Source organism: Triturus cristatus, chromosome 5_2, assembly GCF_964204655.1.
Source record: "Triturus cristatus chromosome 5_2, aTriCri1.1, whole genome shotgun sequence".
Taxonomy (NCBI): Eukaryota; Metazoa; Chordata; class Amphibia; order Caudata; family Salamandridae; genus Triturus; species Triturus cristatus.
Window position 1 is genome coordinate 68,030,212 of NC_140588.1, and position 25,913 is coordinate 68,056,124.

The following is a 25,913-nucleotide window of genomic DNA, read 5'->3' on the forward strand; positions in this document are numbered from 1 at the left end:
TCCTGGTCGTCCTCGACGTCTCCTGGTCCCCGTGGCTGCAGCGACAAGCTTCACCTTCACCTGCAATCTTCACGACATCGCCTGGTTCCTTCCTGGTTCCACGTGGTCACTGGCTAGTGACCTTGACTCTGTCCCTTCTGCTTGCAGGTATCCTCTCTTCTTGATCCCAGCCATGGGATCCACCGGACACTCTTCACTGACTGCCTGTCAGCAACTTTCCTTCAGGCATCCTTAGAAGTCCACGACGAAACCCGACGCAAGTTCACACCTATGCACCGCAGTCCGTGGACTAGATAACTTGGGAACTTCGGTGCTCACAAGGGTAGTGACTATTCTAGGGTCTAGTTTCCGAGTCTCGACTCTCTAGCTGCTTCAGAAGTGTCCTTAAACTGTTAATTTCTAACTGCTAGTAATTCTATCGACTTTTACGCATTACGCGTGAGTGTTTCCACTCTGCACCTGAATCCCGTGGGCCTCCCACTTCCTAACTGTTGCTAGTGTAGTGTAGCCCCAGCGATTCCCTAGGCCTAGGCCTATCCTATTTCCGTGACAGTGGTCCTTATACCACTTCTTTAGTATATGGTTTGCGTGGCCCCTAGGGCCTAACTGTATTACTTACCTGTGTGACTTAATGTATGCTTAAATAAGACTGGGTTGTACTTACCTCTAATCTCATAAAGAGTGCTGAGGGTTTGACTAGAATAAATACACTTTATTTTATATATATATCTGTTGTGGTGTCCTTTCATTTTGGTATTCAAGGGATTATATATGGTATCACAGCTGGCTTCACATGCCATTCAGAGTTTAGCCTAAGACTGCTCTTGTCCATGCTACCACTAGGATAGCTGGTCTATAAGGTTGACTTTACAACCAATCACCATAAGGGTTGTTTGGACTGATATGAGGTGTACACTAGAACTAGTGACATCATACATCAGGCCAACTTCTCACATTGGTGAGCAGCGGTTGGGATCTGAGCTTGCTGTTGTAATACCATTGTAATCTTGAGATACTAAATTGAAAGATCACACAGATATTGTTTAGGTACATATAACATAGATTATAATACTTAAGTCCTACTGGACTTAGTGGTTGTAGGTTAAAGGGAGTAACACACCCTGACTACAACTACCAGAGAGGTTTAGTAGAAACAACTAGTGTAGGTAGGTGCACACACCACACCCTCACTAGATCATGTCTCTGGGAAGAGATCAAGAAGATGCTCTCTCAGGAGGGGCAGGTCTGAAGAAGACCCCCTCTAGATATGATACCCTAACTTTTCAGGAGATGAGACAATTGTGTACCTCCAGAAAGTTAAAACAGGGTGCAAACCCTACACTCCTTCAGCTAGTACAACTCCTAGAGGAGTATGATACTCTTAGGGCCTCACAGGCCAGTACCCTAGGTACACAGGAGGGTCTACCCACCAGGGATGAGTCAGATGGGACTTCAGATGAAGAGGTAGACAGCCAGGACCAAGTAGGAAGACTTAGCCAGGCTAACCTAAGCTTACATGGGAGTTTGCATGGGGTCCCCCCATACAGAACCCCAAGTGGGTTTACATAGAGAAGCAGGAGGGACAGATCCCCTTCAAGGGAATCCATCCACTCCCATGTCTCTAGCATCTCTAATGCTTCCTCTCACAGGGGAATGACTTCCCCTGAGAGAAAGGAGCATGAAGCCAGAATGAGGGAAGCTAATCTGAGGATTCAGAGGGAAGAACTTGCCCTTGCCAAGGAGAAGCTTGCTCTGGCTAGAGAGCAAAGGTTAAGTGGGTCAGAACCCACTGGTGGCAGCAATATCCCTAAGGATAGAGACAGGCACTATGATAATAGAAACCTGAGCAAGATTGTCCCTCCCTACAAGTGTGGGGATGACATCCACAAATGGATAACTGCTTTGGAGAGAGCTTGCAAAGTACAGCAGGTACCCCAAAGTCAGTGGGCAGCTATCTTGTGGCTCTCCTTCTCTGAGAAAGGTAGAGACAAGCTCCTCACAGTTAGTGATGAGGATGCAGACAATTACACTGTCCTGAAGAGTGCTCTGATTGATGGGTTTGGCCTAACCACTGAACAATACAGGTTGTTGTTCAGGGATACCCAGAAGACACAGACTCAGGACTGGACTGACTTTGTAGATTGTGCCACTAAGGCTCTGGAAGGCTGGCTAGTGGGAAGTAAGGTTAAGGACTATACAGGATTGTATAATTTGATCATGAGAGAACAAATCCTTAGCAACTGTCAAAACCAGCTACTGCATCAACACCTGATTGATTCTGATCTGACTTCTCCCCAAGAATTGGGAAAGAAGGCAGATAGATGGGTCAGGACTAGAGTTAAGCAGAAAAACCAGAACCAGGGCGGTGATCAGAAAAAGGCAGACCAGAAGGGTAATGATCAGAAACAAAAAGACCAGAAGTCTTCACCAGGCCCCCAAAAGGCTCAGGGGGAGGGTGGTCCCAAAAAGGATAAAAAGAAAGATGGCCAAAAGAAACCATGGTGCAACTATTGTAAGTCCAACTCACATTGGTTTAGTGAGTGCACCAAAAATGATAAGCCCCCAGCCACCATTGCCCCTAAGGCAACTGTACCCCCTAGTCCAGCTGTAAGTGGTGGTTCCCAGCAAAAGGGTGTAGTAGGGTTAACCCTGGGAACTGAGGAGGATTCTGGCCTAGTCAGAATACCTACTCAGGCTGTTCTGATCTGTGATGGGGACTTAGCTTTGTCCTCTACTGTAGGCCCCAGTAACCTGGGCAAGTACAGACAGACTCCTTTTATCAACCAAAGAATGGCTCAGGCCTACAGGGACACTGGGGCTAGTGTCACAATGGTGACACCTGCCTTTGTGGACCCTGGACAGATCATACTAGGTGAGAATTACCTAGTGACCAACGCTAGCAATGCCACTACCTCCCATAGTGTGGCTATTGTTAACTTCTCCTGGGGAGGGGTAACTGGCCTCAAGAAAGTTGTTGTTAGTTCAGACCTTCCTGTAGAGTGTTTACTGGGCAATGATCTTGAAACTTCAGTTTGGTCTGAAGTGGAGTATAGGACCCATGCAGAAATGCTGGGGATAGATGCGCATGTCCTTGCTGTGACCAGGTCACAGGCCAAAAAGTGCACCACTGAACAAGTGCTGGATCCTGAAACTATGGACCAGTCACAACCCAAGAGGAAGAGCAGTAGGGTTAAGGCTGTGCCTTCCCCCCTGCCTCAGGTGGTGGATCAGCCCTCCCAGGAGGATGATTCTGAGAGCCCTGAAGGAACTGTCCTAGAAGAACTTGAACCTGATCAGGTTGAGTTTCTTGGGACAGGGGGACCTTCAAGGGCAGATCTGAGGCAGGCTCAATTAGACTGCCCCTCTCTTGAACCCCTCAGATAGCAGGCTGCTGCTGAGGCTGCAGGGAATGCTCAAGGTACCCATAGAGTGTATTGGGATGAAGGGCTACTGTATTCAGAGGCTAGAGAACCCAAGCCTGGTGCATCCAGGAGGTTGGTCATACCACTGAAGTTCAGAGGCTTCCTTCTTACCTTGGCCCATGATATTCCCCTTGCAGGACACTTAGGCCAGAACAAGACTTGGGACAGGCTTGTCCCTCACTTTCACTGGCCCCATATGTCAGAAGATACTAAGGAGTTTTGTCGCTCCTGTGTCACCTGCCAAGCCAGTGGCAAATCAGGTGGCACCACAAAGGCCCCCCTCATACCACTACCTGTGGTGGGGGTTCCCTTTGAAAGAGTGGGCATAGATATTGTAGGACCAATGGACCCACAAACAGCATCTGGGCACAGATTTATACTGGTGATAGTGGACCATGCCACCAGGCATCCAGAAGCTATTCCCCTGAGGACCACAACAGCTCCTGTTGTGGCAAGGGCCCTGCTTGGAGTATTCTCCAGAGTGGGCTTTCCAAAGGAGGTCATTTCTGACAGAGGTGCCAACTTCATGTCAGGATACTTGACTGCAATGTAGAAGGAGTGTGGTGTGAACTACAAGTTCACCACACCCTATCACCCACAGTGCAATGGGCTTGTTGAGAGATTCAACAAGACCCTAAAGGGAATGATAAAAGGTTTACCAGACAAGCTTAGGCGAAGATGGGACATCCTTTTACCCTGCCTTCTGTTTGCTTACAGAGAGGTACCACAAGTGGGGGTTGGCTACAGCCCTTTTGAGCTTTTGTTTGGGCATCCTGTAAGAGGACCCCTATGTTTAGTAAGGGAAGGATGGGAGAGACCTCTCAGACAACCCAAACTTGATATAGTGGATTATGTACTTGGTCTCCGCTCCAGGATGGCAGAGTATATGAAGAAGGCTTCTAAAAACCTTGAGGCAAGCCAAGAACTCCAAAAGGCTTGGCATGACCAAAAGGCTGTGCTGACTGTTTACCAGCCAGGGCAGAAAGTGTGGGTGTTGGAGCCAGTGGCCCCAGCAGCACTCCAAGACAAATGGTCTGGACCCCACACTATTGTTGTGAAAAAGGGAGAAGTCACCTACTTGGTGGACCTTGGGACTCCCAGAAGCCCCCACAGGGTGCTTCATGTCAACAGATTGAAGGCATATGTTGACAGGGCAGACATGGGCTTACTCATGGCTACATATGAGGGGCAGGAGGAAGAGAGTGACCCTCTCCCAGACCTGTTGACTCAGAACCCTGATGATGGCTCAGTTGATGGTGTGGTCTTTTCTGACAGCCTCACTGTCCATCAGCAACAGGACTGCAGACAGGTTCTGCAATCCTACAGACATATGTTCTCTCTGACCCCAAGTCAGACAAACTGGTGCACCCATGAGGTGGACACTGGTGACAGTCTGCCTGTGAAGAGTAAAATCTACAGGCAACCTGACCATGTCAGGGACTGCATAAAAGTTGAGGTACAAAAGATGTTGGAGCTGGGAGTCATTGAACCTTCAGAGAGCCCTTGGGCTAGTCCTGTAGTCCTTGTGCCAAAGCCTCACACCCAAGATGGTAAGAGAGAGATGAGGTTTTGCGTGGATTACAGAGGTCTCAATGCTGTCACTAGGACAGATGCCCACCCATTACCTAGGGCAGATGAGCTCATTGACAGACTGGCAGCTGCTACGTTTTTGAGCACATTTGACCTGACAGCAGGCTACTGGCAAATCAGACTAGCTGAGAATGCAAAGGCCAAAACTGTTTTCTCGACCCCAGGAGGACATTATCAATTTGTGGTAATGCCCTTTGGTTTGAAGAATGCACCTGCCACTTTCCAAAGGTTGGTGAATCAAGTTCTTACTGGGTTGGATGATTATTGTGCAGCTTATCTTGATGATATTGCTGACTTTAGCTCCACCTGGGAGGATCACCTGGTCCACCTGAGGAATGTTTTAGAGGCCCTGCAAAAGGCAGGCCTCACTATCAAGGCCACTAAGTGCCAGATAGGGCAGAGCAAGGTTGTATACCTGGGCCACCTGGTTGGTGGGGGTCAGGTTCAAACACTGGAGAGCAAGATCCAGACCATAAAGGACTGGACTCCTCCAACTACCCAGACTCAGGTCAGAGCTTTCTTGGGCCTGACTGGGTACTACAGAAAGTTTGTTAAGAACTATGGGTCCATTGTGACACCACTTAATGACTTGACCTCCAAGAAAATGCCAAAGAAAGTTCAGTGGACAGTAAGCTGTCAAAAAGCATTTGATGACCTGAAGCAGGCCATGTGCAGTGCACCTATTCTGAAAGGTCCAGACTACTCCAAAGAGTTCATTGTCCAGACAGATGCTTCTGAGTTAGGAGTGAGAGCTGTTCTTTCACAACTGAATATAGATGGTCAAGACCAGCCCATTGCTTTTATAAGTAGAAGGCTGACCCCTAGAGAGAAACGTTGGTCAGTGTTAGACCTGGCACCATTGGCGTGGGTCACCCTTCCATTTTTGTCTGTGCCTCAATGTGTTTTTGTGTTGGTGTTAGCCGCTCAGGGCACTGTGCCACTGCCATCCAGTGCCACAGTGCAAGTGCTCCCTATGGTAAAATGTATTATGCGAATTGACTTCCACGTTTGGCATATTTGGTTTACTGTCAGTCCCTAGTAGCGTGCACCAGGGGTGCCAAGGGCTTGTATATCCAAATGCTGCTAGTGGGCTTGCAGCACTGTTGTGCCACCCACCGAAGCAGCGGGGTAAAATGTGTCTAGGATCTGCCACTGCAGAACCTGCGCGCGGTCTGGTACCATCGCGCTGACTGAGCAAGTGTCCCCACTTGCCAGTCCCTAAACCTTCCCTTAACTACATGTTAGTCACCCCTCTGGTAGGCCCAAGCACAGGGTGCATTGTAGGCATAAGGTAGGACATGCCCTGAGGTGTGTGGCATGTCTTAATAGTGAATTACAACCATTTTCGTTTTTCACTATTGAAGGCTACCTGCTCTCCATAGGCCAGAATGGGCTGCTGGGATCGCTACACGCTGTGACCCCAGTGGACTCAGAGAGCATGGTAGAAAGTCATGTTTAATATGCCTGAACTCGGGATAATAAAATACATCTTTTAGTAAAGGTTATTTTAATATCCTGGGTTTGCAAATGCTACTTTTAGAAAGCTAGCCTTTGCGTGCCTGACCATCTCAGTCCGCCTCTGCTGTGGCTGTGTGTTCTGCCTAGCAACAGTACAGGAGCAGGGCTGGGGGATTCCAGGAGACAGGTTGGCTGCCAGGTGGTGGGTAGAGAGATTGCACCAGGATGGGTGGGAGGAGTACACCCTGACTCTTGAATAGACCTGTGCTCTGCCACCACAAAGCCGGCTCCGCCCCCTGTGGAGCGGCTGATGTCTCTGCCCTGCTGCTGAAAGGAAAGAGCAGAGTCACCAAAACAAAGTACTCCAGAACTGGACTGAGCCAGGCCCAGGCCCCCTGGCGCTAAAGAACAAAAGAATCACTGTATAAAAGTAGGAGCCTGGCTCCTAAGAAATCAGATCCAGATTGAACCACGAAGGAACTCTGCCCGACTAGAAGGACCTGGAAGAAGCTGAAGGAGGAGTAACTTTCCCTGACCTGAGGGATTGGCCTGCAGTAGGTGCCTTGCTGAGGAAGGAGAGGAAAAAGACTGAAAGAGACTTTTGCACTTTGTTCTTCAACTATCTCCAAGGGCTTGGAAGAAGAGCTTGCCCCCTGAACTGAACCCCAGGACCAGTGGGTTCACCGTGTCTCCGCTCGTCTGAGAACTCGAGCCATGTGCTTTCTCCCGCCGGAGTGCTCTGCGCACCTTGCCACCCCTCCTAGGGCCGTGACACCCAGAAGCCTGGCCGCTTCCCCTCGCCGAGAGCCCCGCTCTGCCTGAGTCGCTCTGGACCCATCAAGGCTGGCCGCCCCGCTTCCCTGTCACCTGCCTGCCACTGGAGCGTGCCTGGTGCCCTCTCGCCCTCCCGCCGGATTTCTAATTGGGAAGTGAAATCAAGCCTCGGACGGCCGCCCGTACGTCGTAACGTATCCGGCCGCCCCGCTTCACCTCCCAGCCTGAGTCTGACCGTGCCGCCCTCCGCAGTGACCTCCTGCACAGTCCGTGTCGGAGGCCCTGGGCCGCACCTGTCTACCGAGAGCCGCCCGCTGAATTCTTGATCCGGAGACCCGCGAGGTGCAGAACCTGCATCTCCCCCGAAGACTCGTCCAAGCACATCGCACGTTCCCAGGTACAGTGAACTCTCTATCGGACTCGGGGTCCGCATCGTTCTGATTTCCCCGTATCACTATACCCCGGGTGCACTGCGCATCATCGTGACTGGACCGACACAACCGAGCCCTGTGAAGCGCTCGTGATCGAATAAGTTACCAAAGAAAAGAACAGTGCCTAATTATCATCTTGTGGCTTCCATTTCGCAACCGTTATTGATGGTCTTGTACATGCCTGCGTAACAAAGAATCTTTTATATAAAGCATCCGTATTTTTGATACAACTTACGCCTGGTGTCCGTTTGTGGGGGATCGTTGTGATTTACTGTGTGTTATTATTAGGTTTTCCTGTTTTCAGTTTCTATTTTTGGTGAATTCTGGTGGTGTTTTTTCAGTGTTTTCCAGTGATTTCAAAACCTCAAAAAAACAGTGCTTTTCAGTGGTTACTCATTTTCGCCCCCAAAAAAACAACTGAAACGGTGTTTTACCGGTGTTTTTGGGACGCTTTGCTTTTATTATTGTTTGCTTTCTTAATTGGTGCATGGAATATAGACAGTCTATGTACAGTGTATAAGAGGTTAAAGTACATCTTTACAAGTCGAATTTATTGTAGTACACCATACAATATTTTTTCAGTGAATCTTTGGTCATTCGCGCTCTCTCTTTCCTACCCATGTACACTTTTATTTGGGAAAAGGCCCTCTCGACATTGGCACTTGAGACTGGCAACGCCAAAACAGACAGTACACAATGTGCCAACTCTGGCCACTGACGTAGCTTTCCATGCCAGTATTGGTGCACCTCAAGGTTGACATTCTCTGGGCCAGGTTCTGCGACATATGCGTTGAACTGGGTGCATATGCCCTCCGAGGTGTTAAAGCGGTCAAAAATGAAGCTGTACTTTGCAAAATCTGGAGAAAATTCCCCTTTATGGAAGGGATCTAACACTTGCGCAGAGTACCAAAGTGAGGCTTCATTGGCTTCAAACGCCATGGTTGGTGAAGGGACATTTCTATGCATCATAGCTAGCCATTTCTCATGCATTGTGAAATAAAATTTCCTGAATTGGTCCTCAACACTTCTCTGCTTACCAAGTGGCAAGCATTCTAACAGGGAACATGTTGCAGTGCCAAAGTCACTAAAAGTGTCGCCTAGCCTACTCTCGAGGAGATGTTTGACATCTACACCAATGATGCTGAACACTTGGTAGACCAGGGTGTTTTCTGACTCTAGTTTTTTGATTATGTCCACTACAGCAGTCATATTTTCTTGTTGGAATCTAAGAATGCAGTACAATGTACTTTTTTTTACATCGCTATCAATATGCACCCGAAGATCCTCACATTTCTTGCCTTTTGCATCATCACTAAGCAAAAAATCAGTAAACGGTCGCCACATAGATAAAATTGCATTCACGTCCTCTAGGACTGAGAACCACCGACTAAATGACACAGTTGGGATTACTTTTTCTTTGCTGCCACACAAAACACAAAAAGAGAAATATTTGCGTTTTAGTTCCCGCGCATACCGAAACAGTGCACCTGAATGGACTACAAAATCAATAGCATTCTTCATTAGCTCAGAAGATTGGAGAGCTGCTTTCAGCATACCATCTAGCAAATGGCATGGGTCTCTTACAGGGAAACACTTCAGCTCAGGTATTGCTTTTGAAAGGTCATCACATAACTTTTTCATATACGTAACGGAATCGCTGCAAATACAAACAATGTCACTCCAATCTTTGTTAAACTTTGTCAGAACTCTCTGCAGCAGCATCCCAAGTGACACTGCGTTGCATGTTTCCAGTACATCTAGATCTGCCATGATGGTACGTCTGTACCATCCATTTTTTGCATCACAAAATGTGATTAGCACTGCCACTGCTGGGTCGCCACGCATCTCTGGGGTTTCATCAAGGGTAACAGAGATCTTTACATCACCCTGGAGTAACTCTGAAATATGTTCGATATCTGCAAGGAACACCTCTGGTAGGTATTTCTCATACATTTGTGTTGCTCTTGGTAATGTTTTGCATGCTGGTGCACGCTTGCGGAACAGATTCCCAATAGGTCCATCGGCTTGGTGTAAGCTGGTTCCAGATTGCACTAGGGCACGTACAAATTCATGTGCCACATCCTTTTCTTCCTCACGTTTTCTTTTGAAGCGTGTCATTGTCTCAGCAAGAGACATCTGGCATAGGCTGTCGCTATTAGGTGGCTCTTTCAATTTCAAGTGGGTCTTGGTAACAAGATGTTCAGCAATTCGGCTTGCAGTCTTCCCAGTTACTATTGGGACAGTCACTCTGCAAAACCTGCAAATTAACATCTTTTGCCCACGCACTTCTTCAACCATGAAATCTTTGTTTTCCAGCACATAATCTTCTGCCGTCTTTATTCTGCGGGGCATGTTGTTCTGCGCAAACTAGATCATAAAGGAAACACTTAGAAACCGGTTGTGTACTGTTGAAAAAATAATGAAGCCACTAATTGGTGATAGCATAAGAATCCATTTTATCTTTAAAGCCTGATGACACCAAACAAAAAGTCTACCTTGAAGCAAAACCTTCAGCCATCAGGCCACTAACAGGAACATTCACGAAAACTGGCAATTTGCAGTTTCTGAGTACTTTTGATTGAAAACATTAAAAATCTGTATCCCTGGTACCCTAAATGCTTTTTACCCATCATGCTTTTAGAAAGAATTCAGTTCTGGATGTATGCACATTAGCTAACCTCCAGCTTGCCTAAAAGTGAATAATACTTTGTGGTCGAAAGCCCTTAGGCCAAATTCACGCGTTAAAAAAGTCCAAATAAATGCGATGTATATACAGATGCAGGTCAGGTAACCTATTGCCAGGAGAATGTTCAGCTTAATGAAAGGGGAATGTTGAATCCATGTGTACAGTATCAAACATTCATATACAGTTCAACAGTAATAAGGACCAGCGGCGTAAATATACTTACATAGCTCCCAGATGCGCAACTACAGTCAAATTTCGGGGGGGGGGGGGTTCTGCCAGCAATCGGCAGAATGGAGATGCAGGGGCTCTAAGAAGGGGGGAAAAACAAAAAGGTATTTTTGCAAAACCCAAAATACTTTTCCTACGGATTACATGTTCTAACCTTCACTACAGAAAAGCTGCAACCACTATGTAATGAATTTACATGGAGATGTTCTTGATAAACACGCACGCACACAAAAACTTACTATTTAGAGGCTTTACTGGCGCCTCTGCAGCTATGGTTAAATCTACCTTTGCATAGCAGAGGCACAACTAGAGCCAAATTTCAGGGGGGGGGGAGGGGCAGGAAAAAATTTCGGGGGGGGGGGGCTGAATCTTTTAAGCCATAGTTGTAAATACCAATCTGGCGGCCTGAGGAGCAGGGTGCCGCTCCACCCACCCACACACACACTTGTCAGTGCTGCTAGAAACATGGGGTCCCTTTTTGTTGCGCAAACTACTGGGGCCTTCCATGCAGGCTTCATCCAGAGCCCAGCCCTGGCAGCCTCACTTGGAGCTCTGCTGACCACACCAGAGGCCCGCACTGATGCTACGTCATAGCATAGGTTTCCCATCTGCAGGGTACAATAACATACATGCCAGCATTTCAGAAAACCAAAGTGGGAGATTTAAAAAAAAAAAAAAAAAAATCGGGAGAATGGGGCCTTCAATCGGGTTTCTGTCATGTATGGACTTTGGAAGTGTGCTGCTGCAGGATCGGACATTTGAAAGCAACTTCACGTGTTTTTTTATCGCCTTTCAGAAGCATGGAGCGCAATGGCAGGCAGAGAAAGAGAGGGATGCAAGAGCTTGCACTGGCCTGGCAGGTTGCGGTCAGTGCATACACCCCCCTCCCCCGTCAGCCCGGGCTGAATTAGCTTCAGGCGCACACACAGCCGCCGCCCCCCCCCCAGTACTTCACAGACCATGCGCATGTTAATGAGGCTTAGTTGTTTTTTCACCTCTTCTAGACCTCCTGCATCGCCATTCTGACTATTGCTGGGCAACATTATTATAGATTTTAAAGCACGTCTGCCCTATTTATTTATTAATGACGAGCCCCCGGCAATTACCAGACTTCACATAAATGTCAAGAAAACTCGTGTGATTAATTATCTTCCTGGAGAGAGCTCGGTGTTTTGTAAAGTTGAGGTTTTGACTTAGGTGAAGTTAGTGCAGAGGATTAATATGCCTGCTGCAAACAACGTGTACCAAGTAGATTACAGAGTGCATATGATTTAAACAGATCAGCAGATCATTGCTTTCAAAACAGACTTGCAACACATATTTTATCCACGAGTGTCAGTGTTGTATGCTGTGTATGTTGCAGGCAAGGGCTAGGGGTAGCAATGCTAAGATGAGAGTGAGTGGACCAGAGCAGCTGAAGCGAGGCACTTCGCAAAGGTTGGCTGATCACGTTTCTGTTGCTTATTGTCATATTTTGGTACACAACTAGTACTAATGTGGTGGGACCTGTGTCCAGACAGGGTTAATGAGCATAAAAAATGAATTGAAGTAATACGATCACTAAATGCGAGGCTTTACTCTCTTCCCTGCTGCTCCGGTCAGGATGCGCCTGCTCTCCACCGCCTGCCCCCGAAGTGACCCAGGAGCGCCCACCCCACGGATCTGGACTGCTGGAGCCCGGGATGCGTCGCCTGTCAATTGGAGGATGGCACAGCGCCTTCCATCTATGCGCACTGCCCGCCTCTAGGCGCCTGCCTTCCATCCATAGGCATTGCGGAGCGTGTTTGGGGGAGGCTGGTGCCCCACGCGCCCCCTCTCTCTGCCCGTGCCCCGCCTCCCACGCTCCAGGCACTTCTGCTCCGCCGCACGGAGGGACCCCTGCCCCGGAGGCGGGCACCGTCGGTGGGAGCTGCAGGGGCTCTTAAGGGGTCAAATAACAGCGAGGCCTCATTAACTTGCAAATGGTCTTTTAAAGATCTGTGGAGTGCCCGGTTGCGGCTGTATGTGTGACGGTTAAAAGTGGGGAGATTCTCGCAAAATTGTTCTAGCTCAAACATTACTAACACGTGGCAACACATGGTGCAGTGCAGTGTCAGGCACTTCGCAAAGGTTGGCTGATCACGTTTCTGTTGCTTATTGTCATATTTTGGTACACAACTAGTACTAATGTGGTGGGACCTGTGTCCAGACAGGGTTAATGAGCATAAAAAATGAATTGAAGTAATACGATCACTAAATGCGAGGCTTTACTCTCTTCCCTGCTGCTCCGGTCAGGATGCGCCTGCTCTCCACCGCCTGCCCCCGAAGTGACCCAGGAGCGCCCACCCCACGGATCTGGACTGCTGGAGCCCGGGATGCGTCACCTGTCAATTGGAGGATGGCACAGCGCCTTCCATCTATGCGCACTGCCCGCCTCTAGGCGCCTGCCTTCCATCCATAGGCATTGCGGAGAGTGTTTGGGGGAGGCTGGTGCCCCACGCGCCCCCTCTCTCTGCCCGTGCCCCTCCTCCCACGCTCCAGGCGCTTCTGCTCCGCCGCACGGAGGGACCCCTGCCCCGGAGGCGGGCACCGTCGGTGGGAGCTGCAGGGGCTCTTAAGGGGTCAAATAACAGCGAGGCCTCATTAAAACTTGCAAATGGTCTTTTAAAGACCTGTGGAGTGCCCGGTTGCGGCTGTATGTGCGACGGTTAAAAGTGGGGAGATTCTCGCAAAAATGAAATACAACGGCAACATTTGCTCTTAAGGGGTCAAATAACAGCGAGGCCTCATTAAAACTTGCAAATGGTCTTTTAAAGACCTGTGGAGTGCCCGGTTGCGGCTGTATGTGCGATGGTTACAAGTGGGGAGATTCTCGCAAAATTGAAATACAACGGCAACATTTGCTCCCTAGCTACCAAATCTAGCCACCACGATCTGCTACACCACGCTGGCTAGTCTTACAAAACAACATGCGGGCACTTTCCACTTACCTGCTGGGCCTTGGAGCACTGGCGGTCGTCGTCTCGTCGTCGTTTCGTCATCGGGGGGGTCTGAGGTGCGCTGCGGTGTGGTGTGTGGGGCCAGACAAAGTCCGGACAGCATTTTCAATCGGACCTGGCCCCACCCACCAACCTTGCCAACCAATGTGTGTCCCTGAATTTAAGGGGGGTGACACACGTTCCAAACTGCTTCTGTTCTGGGGCTTTGCATCTAACGCTTTGGCTCCATCAAGTGGCCAAGCGGTGCAACAGCAATGAAAATCAGTGACACTCGGTTTAAACCGAGTGCGCTGATTTTCATCCGGTAGGGTAGTGTCGGTTAGATTCGGTTTAAACCGAATTCCGGACAGGCTAGTTATTATAAATGCTTAACCGACAGCGCCCTGAAGTTTAGCCCTGACTGCTCGCGCCACACTACCTATAGGGTGAGCAGGGGTTGTTCTGAAGGGGTAATTCTCTCGCCCTGAATAGAAGAAGGGACCACTGCTTGTCACAAGTACCTACCTGTGCCAACCAGAGGTTCCCCATTCTAACATTGGTGGCAGCGGTGGGATTTCGAATTTGCATTTATGATTTACATACAGTGAATTATTTGATCACCACGTAGAGCAGACCTATAACGCAGCCACAGATTGATTGACAGTTGTTGCTAAAGAAGAATCTCCACTTTAAGAAACCATGCCTAGCTCAGTCAGTGGAGGCGGAGCGTCCTCTATATTCTCTGGAGTTGATGACATCGATTGGGAGCAAGAGGCACTGAGGAAGTGCACCAATGATGTCCTGAAAGGATATCTCTCCAAGTACAGAATTAAGCAAAGTGGACTAAGCACCAAGGATCAGTACGTAAAAGCGCTGAGAGCCTGGCACGAATCAAAGTTCCCAGAGAATGCACGGGAGGTGATACCCCCAGAATGTGTTTTTGAGCCTAGCAGAGGCCTGTCGCCAGAGGAGATGGCCGACAGGAGTGCTGCACGAGCACATGAGGTGGAGATGGCAAAACTGCAAATGGAGATGGAAAGGCAAAAACTGGCCATGGAGCATGAGGTAAAAATGAGGGAGTTGGATCTCAAGGCCAGGAGTTTAGACAACTCACCCTCTGGTGGCAGCAATTCAACAGAGTCAAGGGTGCACATTCCTAAAGATGTAGTCAAAGAATATTATAAGCAGGATGATATTGGGCAGTGGTTCAGGGCCTATGAAGTAGCCATGTCCTCCCACCGGGTCCCTGAGAAAGATTGGGGAGCGGGGTTGTGGGGAAGGTTCCTGAGTGAAGGGCGGGACACACTGCTGGATCTCCCCTCGGAGGTCAAGACATCCTATCCACACATGAAGGAGGCCCTTATGACAAGGTATGGGTTAACTCCTGAATTGTACAGACAGAGATTTAGGGATTGCACCAAGAAACCTGGTACCTCTTATGTAGAATATGTGACCTTTTTTTACAGAGCGCTGGATGGTTGGGTGAAGGGTAGCAAAGGGAATGATTACCAAGGGCTGTTTGATTTAATTGCATGGGAGCACTTGTCGGATATTTGTTTTCCTGAGCTACGCCAGCACCTGATCGATAGCAAGCTGACTAACCCTAGGAAGCTTGCTGAGGAGGCGGACCGCTGGATCAGCACCAGGGTCCACGAGGGTCCCGTGGGAGGCCCCGCCAAAGGTGTTCAGGGTCCCCAGCAGAAGAGTAGGGGGGACAAGGGTAAACAGAGAGAGTTCTACAGAGGGCCCCAAAGTAATTCCCAAGGGAACCAAGGGAAAGGTTCTCAGCCACCCCCACCCCCGAAGCAGACCGGGGCCCCGACAGGTAGCCCTGTTCAAAGGGGGCCCCTCAGATGTTACAAGTGTAACAACCTGGGGCACATTTCCGTGGATCCCAAGTGCCCCCTGTATGGTAAACCAGCACCCTCCGGTGCTCCACCCCCCAAGCAGGTGAATAGTGTAGCCTTTGGGAGGGAGATAGATGTCCAAGGGGCAGATGACCCTAGTCTCATTAGGAGACAGTGAGATGGTCGCTGAGGCCCAACTGCCCCCCAATACTCAAAAGTATGGGCAGTGGGTGACCATAAATGGCCGAAGGGTGGGGGCTCTTAGAGATACAGGAGCCAGTGTGACTGCTGTCAAGCAACACCTGGAGGCCGATTCACAGAACTAACTTAAGACAAAATCCTAAACTTACTACTTTTGGTATTCACAGAAGTTAGGATTTTGTCTTAAGTTTGTCTTAAGACAAACTTAAGACAGACTTAAGATAGACTTAAGACAAACTTAAGACAGACCTAAGACTGTCTTAAGTCTGTCTTAAGTTTGTCTTAAGTCTGTCTTAAGTTTGTCTTAAGTTTGTCTTAAGACAAACTTAAGACAAAATCCTAACTTCTGTGAATACCAAAAGTAGTAAGTTTAGGATTTTGTCTTAAGTTAGTTCTGTGAATCGGGCCCTTAGTGTCTCAAGAGCAGGTTGTCCCACACGCATTCTGCCGTGTTGTCAACGCCGACAACACAGAGAGTCAGTGTCCAGTGGCTCAGGTTCCCTTTGAGTGGGGGGGTCTCTGGTACTCTGCAAGTGGCTGTGAGAGAGGCCATGCCTGTTGATTGTCTCCTAGGTAACGATTTGGAGAGCTCCCCTTGGGAAAAGGTGGAGAAGACAACTCACCTGCGGATGGTAGGTTTACCTGATTGGGCGTGCGTGACCACCCAGTCAATGGCAGCCAGTAGGGGTGTTGAAGGAACCCTGGAGCCTGAGGGAGAGGTCCAGGAACCGGCCTTAGGGAGAGGGCACAGGAGGCACGGGAATCCGGCTCCTGAAGTTCCCACGGCCCAGGAGGAAGCAGACCTTGAGGGGGTGCCCTGGAGCCTACCGGGGAACAGATAGCCGAACTGGGGGACCTGCCTGAGCTGACCCATTGGCAGCAAGAAGGAGGCCCCACCAGGGAGGAATTCTGCAGGGAGCAGAAAGAATGCCCCTCTCTAGAGGGTATGCGGCAGCAGGCTGCAGCCCAGGCCAAGGGTGATCAGTCCGGAACTCACTTGATCTACTGGGAGAACGACCTCCTATACTCAGAGCCTAAGGTTACTGAACCTGGGTCAGCCCGTGCGCTGGTGGTACCCCAGAAGTTCAGAGCCTTCCTACTGGGGCTGGCTCACGACGTACCGTTAGCAGGACATTTGGGGCAGGACAAGACCTTTGAAAGGCTTGTCACCCACTTTTATTGGCCCCAAATGCGCAGGAGTTCTGACACTCACTGCAGGACATGCCAGACTTGCCAGGCAAGTGGCAAGAGTGGAAGGAAGCTGAGAGCTCCACTCCAACCTTTCCCTGTGGTCAGTACCCCATTCCAGCGGGTGGGGATTGACATTGTGGGGCCACTGGACCCCAAGACAGCCATGGGCAACAGGTTTATCCTGGTCTTGGTGGACCATGCCACTCAGTACCCTGAAGCCATCCCTCTGAGGACAGTGACGGCCCCCGTGGTGAGCCGTGCACTGATGGGAATTTTCTCACGAGTAGGATTCCCTCTAGAGGTGGTGTCTGACAGGGGGACCAACTTCATATCGAAATATATGAAGTCCCTTTGGCAAGAGTGTGGTGTGACCTACAAGTTCACCACCCCTTACCATCCCCAAGGAAACGGGTTGGTTGAGCGCTTCAACCGAACCCTGAAGGGCATGATTATGGGTCTCGAGGAACCCATGAGGCGTAAGTGGGACATCCTCTTACCATGCCTTCTCTTTGCGTACCGCGAGGTGCCACAAAAGTCTCTAGGGTTCAGTCCCTTTGAGCTTTTGTACGGCCACCCAGTACGAGGACCTCTTAGTCTGGTCAAGGAAGGCTGGGAGCAATCTCCCAGGAAACCTCCCCAGAATGTATACAGTTACATGCTGGCTTTCCGGAACCAGACTAGGCGTTTCAGGCAACTTGCTGAGGCAAACCTGGAAGCCAGCCAGGAGGAAATGAAGCGGTGGTACGACCAGAATGCCACTCTGGTTGAGCTTCAACCTGGTCAAAAAGTGTGGGTCCTGGCCCCTGTGGAGCCTTGTGCACTCCAGGACAAGTGGACAGGACCCTTTGAGATTGTGGAGCGCAAGAGTTCTGTCACCTACTTGGTGAACTTGCGGTCTCCTAGGAACCCCTTAAGGGTCCTACATGTCAATCGACTGAAGCCCCACTTGGAGAGGTCCGAAGTGGGCATGCTCTTGGCCACCGATGATGGGACGGAAGAGGAGTCCGAGCCTCTTCCTGACCTCTTGGTAGCCTCAGAGCGAGACGGGTCAGTGGATGGAGTTAACCTCTCACCCACCCTGACCCCTGAGCAACAGGGTGACTGCCGCCAGCTGCTGGGGCAGTTCCCTGACGTGTTCTCCCTGGTTCCTGGTATCACAAATTGGTGCGTCCATGATGTGGATACAGGAGACAGCTTACCTGTGAAGCACAAAGCCTACCGGGTAACTGACAGGGTCAGAGCCTGCATCAAAGAGGAGGTCTCGAAGATGCTTGCCCTAGGGGTGGTTGAGTCCTCCAGCAGTCCTTGGGCCAGCCCAGTGGTCTTGGTCCCAAAGGCTGCAGCGCCGGGTGCCACGCCCGAACTCCGGTTCTGTGTGGACTACCGAGGACTCAACTCAGTCACGAAGACTGACGCGCACCCTATCCCCAGAGCTGATGAGCTCATCGATCGGTTAGGGGCTGCACGGTACCTCAGCATGTTTGATTTAACATCTGGGTACTGGCAGATCGCCTTAACTGATGGGGCCAAAGAGAGGTCCGCGTTCTCTACACCAGATGGGCATTACCAGTTCCGGGTGATGCCCTTTGGGATGAAGAATGCCCCTGCCACCTTCCAGAGGTTGGTCAACCAGGTGTTGGCTGGGCTGACCGAGTTCAGCGCCGCCTACCTGGATGACATCGCAGTGTTCAGCGGCACATGGAAAGAACACCTGCAACATCTCTGGGAAGTGTTGATGGCGCTGCACAAGGCAGGCCTCACGATCAAGGCAAGCAAGTGTCAGATCGGGCAGGGTTCAGTGGTGTACTTGGGACACCAAGTGGGGAGCGGCCAGGTGGCGCCCCTCCAACCCAAAGTTGAAACCATCCTGGCTTGGGAGCCCCCAAAGACCCAGACGGAGGTGAGGGCCTTTTTAGGACTCACCGGGTACTACAGGAGGTTTGTCAAGGGGTATGGCAGCATCGTTGCCCCCTTGACAGAGCTGACTTCGAAGAAGCAGCCCAGAAAAGTGATATGGACTGATACCTGTCAGAAAGCCTTCGACACCCTGAAAACTGCCATGTGCACGGCGCCCGTGCTCTTGGCTCCTGACTTCTCCAAAGAGTTCCTGGTGCAGACGGATGCATCAGAGCATGGTGTAGGGGCTGTTCTCTCACAGATCACTGAGGAGGGCTTTGACCAACCAGTAGCCTTTATTAGCAGGAGGCTACTTCCCCGGGAACAAAGGTGGAGTGCGATAGAACGAGAAGCATTTGCTGTGGTCTGGGCGCTGAAGAAGCTAAGACCCTACTTGTTTGGGTCTCACTTCCGGGTTCAGACCGACCACAGGCCCCTCCGATGGTTGATGCAAATGAGGGGTGAGAACCCAAAACTGTTGAGGTGGTCCATCTCCCTACAGGGTATGGACTTTACGGTGGAGCATCGCCCTGGCACAGATCACGCCAATGCTGACGGTCTGTCCAGGTTTTTCCGCCTTAGTGATGAAGAACTCCCTGGGGTAGGGTAGTTCTCCCCACTTTTCAGCTGGAGGGGACACGTGTTAGACCTGGCACCATTGGCGTGGGTCACCCTTCCATTTTTGTCTGTGCCTCAATGTGTTTTTGTGTTGGTGTTAGGCGCTCAGGGCACTGTGCCACTGCCATCCAGTGCCACAGTGCAAGTGCTCCCTATGGTAAAATGTATTATGCGAATTGACTTCCACGTTTGGCATATTTGGTTTACTGTCAGTCCCTAGTAGCGTGCACCAGGGGTGCCAAGGGCTTGTATATCCAAATGCTGCTAGTGGGCTTGCAGCACTGATTGTGCCACCCACCGAAGCAGCGGGGTAAAATGTGTCTAGGATCTGCCACTGCAGAACCTGCGCGCGGTCTGGTACCGTCGCGCTGACTGAGCAAGTGTCCCCACTTGCCAGTCCCTAAACCTTCCCTTAACTACATGTTAGTCACCCCTCTGGTAGGCCCAAGCGCAGGGTGCATTGTAGGCATAAGGTAGGACATGCCCTGAGGTGTGTGGCATGTCTTAATAGTGAATTACAACCATTTTCGTTTTTCACTATTGAAGGCTACCTGCTCTCCATAGGCCAGAATGGGCTGCTGGGATCGCTACACGCTGTGACCCCAGTGGACTCAGAGAGCATGGTAGAAAGTCATGTTTAGTATGCCTGAACTCGGGATAATAAAATACATCTTTTAGTAAAGGTTATTTTAATATCCTGGGTTTGCAAATGCTACTTTTAGAAAGCTAGCCTTTGCGTGCCTGACCATCTCAGTCCGCCTCTGCTGTGGCTGTGTGTTCTGCCTAGCAACAGTACAGGAGCAGGGCTGGGGGATTCCAGGAGACAGGTTGGCTGCCAGGTGGTGGGTAGAGAGATTGCACCAGGATGGGTGGGAGGAGTACACCCTGACTCTTGAATAGACCTGTGCTCTGCCACCACAAAGCCGGCTCCGCCCCCTGTGGAGCGGCTGATGTCTCTGCCCTGCTGCTGAAAGGAAAGAGCAGAGTCACCAAAACAAAGTACTCCAGAACTGGACTGAGCCAGGCCCAGGCCCCCTGGCGCTAAAGAACAAAAGAATCACTGTATAAAAGTAGGAGCCTGGCTCCTAAGAAATCAGATCCAGATTGAACCACGAAGGAACTCTGCCCGACTAGAAGGACCTGGAAGAAGCTGAAGGAGGAGTAACTTTCCCTGACCTGAGGGATTGGCCTGCAGTAGGTGCCTTGCTGAGGAAGGAGAGGAAAAAGACTGAAAGAGACTTTTGCACTTTGTTCTTCAACTATCTCCAAGGGCTTGGAAGAAGAGCTTGCCCCCTGAACTGAACCCCAGGACCAGTGGGTTCACCGTGTCTCCGCTCGTCTGAGAACTCGAGCCGTGTGCTTTCTCCCGCCGGAGTGCTCTGCGCACCTTGCCACCCCTCCTAGGGCCGTGACACCCAGAAGCCTGGCCGCTTCCCCTCGCCGAGAGCCCCGCTCTGCCTGAGTCGCTCTGGACCCATCGAGGCTGGCCGCCCCGCTTCCCTGTCACCTGCCTGCCACTGGAGCGTGCCTGGTGCCCTCTCGCCCTCCCGCCGGATTTCTAATTGGGAAGTGAAATCAAGCCTCGGAAGGCCGCCCGTACGTCGTAACGTATCCGGCCGCCCCGCTTCACCTCCCAGCCTGAGTCTGACCGTGCCGCCCTCCGCAGTGACCTCCCGCACAGTCCGTGTCGGAGGCCCTGGGCCGCACCTGTCTACCGAGAGCCGCCCGCTGAATTCTTGATCCGGAGACCCGCGAGGTGCAGAACCTGCATCTCCCCCGAAGACTCGTCCAAGCACATCGCACGTTCCCAGGTACAGTGAACTCTCTATCGGACTCGGGGTCCGCAACGTTCTGATTTCCCCGTATCACTATACCCCGGGTGCACTGCGCATCATCGTGACTGGACCGACCCAACCGAGCCCTGTGAAGCGCTCGTGATCGAATAAGTTACCAAAGAAAAGAACAGTGCCTAATTATCATCTTGTGGCTTCCATTTCGCAACCGTTATTGATGGTCTTGTACATGCCTGCCTAACAAAGAATCTTTTATATAAAGCATCCGTATTTTTGATACAACTTACGCCTGGTGTCCGTTTGTGGGGGATCGTTGTGATTTACAGTGTGTTATTATAAATGCTTAACCGACAGCGCCCTGAAGTTTAGCCCTGACTGCTCGCACCACACTACCAATAGGGTGAGCAGGGGTTGTTCTGAAGGGGTAATTCTCTCGCCCTGAATAGAAGAAGGGACCGCTGCTTGTCACAAGTACCTACCTGTGCCAACCAGAGGTTCCCCATTCTAACATTGGTGGCAGCGGTGGGATTTCGAATTTGCATTTATGATTTACATACAGTGAATTATTTGATCACCACGTAGAACAGACCTATAACGCAGCCACAGATTGATTGACAGTTGTTGCTAAAGAAGAATCTCCACTTTAAGAAACCATGCCTAGCTCAGTCAGTGGAGGCGGAGCGTCCTCTATATTCTCTGGAGTTGATGACATCGATTGGGAGCAAGAGGCACTGAGGAAGTGCACCAATGATGTCCTGAAAGGATATCTCTCCAAGTACAGAATTAAGCAAAGTGGACTAAGCACCAAGGATCAGTACGTAAAAGCGCTGAGAGCCTGGCACGAATCAAAGTTCCCAGAGAATGCACGGGAGGTGATACCCCCAGAAGGTGTTTTTGAGCCTAGCAGAGGCCTGTCGCCAGAGGAGATGGCCGACAGGAGTGCTGCACGAGCACATGAGGTGGAGATGGCAAAACTGCAAACGGAGATGGAAAGGCAAAAACTGGCCATGGAGCATGAGGGAAAAATGAGGGAGTTGGATCTCAAGGCCAGGAGTTTAGACAACTCACCCTCTGGTGGCAGCAATTCAACAGAGTCAAGGGTGCACATTCCTAAAGATGTAGTCAAAGAATATTATAAGCAGGATGATATTGGGCAGTGGTTCAGGGTCTATGAAGTAGCCATGTCCTCCCACCGGGTCCCTGAGAAAGATTGGGGAGCGGGGTTGTGGGGAAGGTTCCTGAGTGAAGGGCGGGACACACTGCTGGATCTCCCCTCGGAGGTCAAGACATCCTATCCACACATGAAGGAGGCCCTTATGACAAGGTATGGGTTAACTCCTGAATTGTACAGACAGAGATTTAGGGATTGCACCAAGAAACCTGGTACCTCTTATGTAGAATATGTGACCTTTTTTTACAGAGCGCTGGATGGTTGGGTGAAGGGTAGCAAAGTGAATGATTACCAAGGGCTGTTTGATTTAATTGCATGGGAGCACTTGTCGGATAATTGTTTTCCTGAGCTACGCCAGCACCTGATCGATAGCAAGCTGACTAACCCTAGGAAGCTTGCTGAGGAGGCGGACCGCTGGATCAGCACCAGGGTCCACGAGGGTCCCGTGGGACGCCCCGCCAAAGGTGTTCAGGGTCCCCAGCAGAAGAGTAGGGGGGACAAGGGTGAACAGAGGGAGTTCTACAGAGGGCCCCAAAGTAATTCCCAAGGCAACCAAGGGAAAGGTTCTCAGCCACCCCTGTTGTAAATTGAAACAACGATGTGATTAAGCATTTACTAAAGACATTAATTCCTTTTTCTAGATCAAGTTTTCTCCGTTATGTTGACCGAAGTTTGGACTCCATTTTGTATTGTCATGCTTCCATGTGTTCCCCACGAGAAGAGTCCAACCTCTGTGTTAGTTGCTCTTGTAATCTGCCTAGTAACAGTCTATAAATAGCTCCTTTGTCCATCTGGCACATGCCCAGACTTGACCACATCTGTTATCAGTTAGCCTTGCTTGACCATGTTTTCGCGGGCTCAAGGAGTGTGTTAGCTCCGCCCACATATTGATTCGGTATCGAAAATGACCATAAATGGTAATGTTCTTCGGCCTCATGTTGTATCCACCCACTCATGAGCCCCTCTATTATGTATAAAAGGGGACCATGTACGTAAGTTCTTTGTGCTACTCTATGCAATACTGAAGAGTGTTGTGTGGATTGTAGGACCACCCTTAAGGGTTAATAAATGCTGTCTTTGTACTTTGCAGTTTCCGTGCCAACTTCCTTATAGATTCCATTACAGGAGAGCGAACCCTTGTGTCCTGCGGGCCTAGCTGGGGCCTGTATTCATCAATTGGCGCCCGTCACGTGGGGCTCATCGGCGACTCGGATGCTCGAAGGACTGGTCGCGACGAAGGTGAGGAATTTGGCCGGGGACGTGATCACTGCCAGCGGCGTCTTAGCCCTGGCATCCCGAGGTTTTTTCTTCCTTCCCTTCCGAGCTGACCGTCTGGGTGGCGCCGGTCCTCGACTGAGACCTCTTCTGTCGGTCCTGCCGTGAAAGCCGTTTGGGCGATTGTGGAGCTTGGCAGTTGGAATCTGGACTCTTGATTGGTAAGAACCGGTGTACGGTACTTGCTCCGAGTTTTTGAAGCCTGGGCCGGCTATTTGAGTTTGATTTGTGATGACTAGTCATATTTTGTATTTGTCTTTGTGAAAATATATGCGTTGCAACACATATAGGCAGGTAATGTGGAGAGATTTCTCCGGAGCTGTGTAACTTTGAACGGCGCAACGATTAAGTGCCATTTTTCTATAATATTGCATATTTTGCATTATTCCTGAGCATGCCTGCTTTTAGCGCACTCCGTAAGTGGTGTTGCTGTTTTGGAAACCGGTTGAACCTCGAGGAATCTGCTCCAGCTCCCCCAGAGGGGACTCCTAATAGGGATATGTATGTGAAGCATGGTCTTTCTTCCATAATGTACAGCACAGTATGGAGGAAATATACTAAAAAAGATCCTGAGTTACGATGGCCTTTGTATGGATCGTTTGATATACGTAAGATTGAGTATGTGGAACAGTGTATGTGTAAGCGGCGTGCTCGTCAGGATATGTTTGAGTGTGTGCGGTTGTGGGTGAAGGAGGTGCGTGAGCGAGAGAAGCGTGAGAAAGCGCTGTTCGATAAAGAACAACGGAAGAATGATCATGTGCGAGCACAGGAAGCGAGGCGTCGGGAGGACAAAGAACAAACGGAGAGACAAGAGAAAGAGCGTAGGCTGCAAGTCTCGGGTCAATATGCTGTTCGGCAGCCACTTTATCCTGTCCTTAATAATCTTGATGATGATTTTTATTTACTAGATCGCTCTCCGCCCCCTTATGTTGGCGCATCTGCTCCGAGGCCACAAGATTCTGTCCCGGGTCCGGGTAAGGTAGATACGCGGTCCATGTTATCGGCTGAGCATATGGCTGAGCTTCGGCAAATTTCCTTCCGTGCACTTAAGGGCAAGGTGTCCGTGGATGAATTGTTCCATACTTGGGGGTCGTGGCAGGATAGAGAGAGATTGTATTTTTTGAGTCATTTCGCTGAGGAAGTGATTGCTGCTTTTCGGAAATATTCTAGTGTCTTTGAGCCTGAAGAAGTGACATCGGATGCTAAAGCATTGCATGATGGTGTTTTTTCTCCCTCTAAGGCTCCTGATACGGCTCGGCGGCTATTCGCCTTGCGGGACGCGGTGCTGGCCCATAAAGAAAAAGCGCGCCAACGAGCAGGGGAGGAGACGCAGTCGGATTCGTGTACCGCAGAAGGCCACTCATCCACCTCTCAATCAGATAAGAGCGATCTAGTGCATGCTAAGCCAATGCGCGAGGCGGCGCCTTTGTATGTTCCTCCTAAAGGAGCGGGGACTAGCTCGGACATTACCTCCGCCGATGCTAAGGGATATTTTGTGTATAATTGGGTTTATACTCCGTGGCATAGAGCTGATGTTATGGCATTAAAGAATGCGCTGCCTGACCCCCGCAAGAATCCAGCGGCCTTCTACGAAGAAGTCGAGGGGGCCTTGAATTCTTGCGTTATGACTTTAGCAGATATAGACCTGTTCTTTGGCCTTATCCTACCACCGGATATGTGGCGATCTGTCCGAAAGGTAGATGATATAGTTGCCTTTAAGGCCCGGTGGTCTGACCTTGAGGATGAGGATAGGGAGCGGAAGCCCGCGCAGAAACCGCCCCAGAGTATTTTAGATCTCCCTGCTGCTATTGTGGCTAAGTTGAAGACAATTATTCCCCCTAAAAAGATTGACTGGAATATGTTAGCTGCATGTAAACAGAAAGTTGACGAGTCAGTTGCGGACTTCTTTACGCGCTTTGAGGAGACGTTTCATGATTTTAGTGGCCAGTCGCTTACCGACGATACGGGACGCCACCTTTTTGCGGATAAATATGTGTCTAATCTGCTGCCGGCAGTTGCGGCCCGTTTAAAAGCGAGTGAAAGTTCTTGGTCTTCCGCTACACCGACGGCCCTCCTGACTATCGCCCAGTATTATGAGCGTCAGGAGCAAGAAGCAAAGGGCCAGGAGGAAAAGAAATCGAAAGATTTGGAAACAAAGGTGATGTTGGCACAAGTCTATGGCCCGCCCCGACGGGGTAGTAATAGAGGTAGGGGAGGATCTTATGGTCCTCCCTCGGGCCGATCTGATTTGAATAGGAACCAATGTGCGTATTGTAAGCAATCGGGTCATTGGGCTAGGGACTGTCCGGTGTTGCATGCATCGAGTCAGGGGCATACCCACGGTGGCCCGCGAGGTAGAGGGGGTTTTTCGAACT

The 25,913-nt window shown here is 50.3% G+C and overlaps 1 protein-coding gene across 1 annotated transcript; it reads right to left on the reverse strand.

Annotated features, from left to right (window-relative positions):
• Positions 1-8,136: 8,136 nt before the first annotated feature.
• On the reverse strand, positions 8,137-10,027 carry LOC146822671 (uncharacterized). Its single transcript, XM_085606581.1, has one exon. The coding sequence runs from the start codon at positions 10,025-10,027 to the stop codon at positions 8,213-8,215; it is 1,815 nt and encodes a 604-aa protein (XP_085462707.1). The 3' UTR covers positions 8,137-8,212.
• Positions 10,028-25,913: the final 15,886 nt, after the last annotated feature.

Excerpts from the sequence above, each read along its gene's own strand:
- LOC146822671 (XM_085606581.1), bottom strand. The coding sequence starts at position 10,027 with ATGCCCCGCAGAATAAAGACGGCAGAAGATTATGTGCTGGAAAACAAA.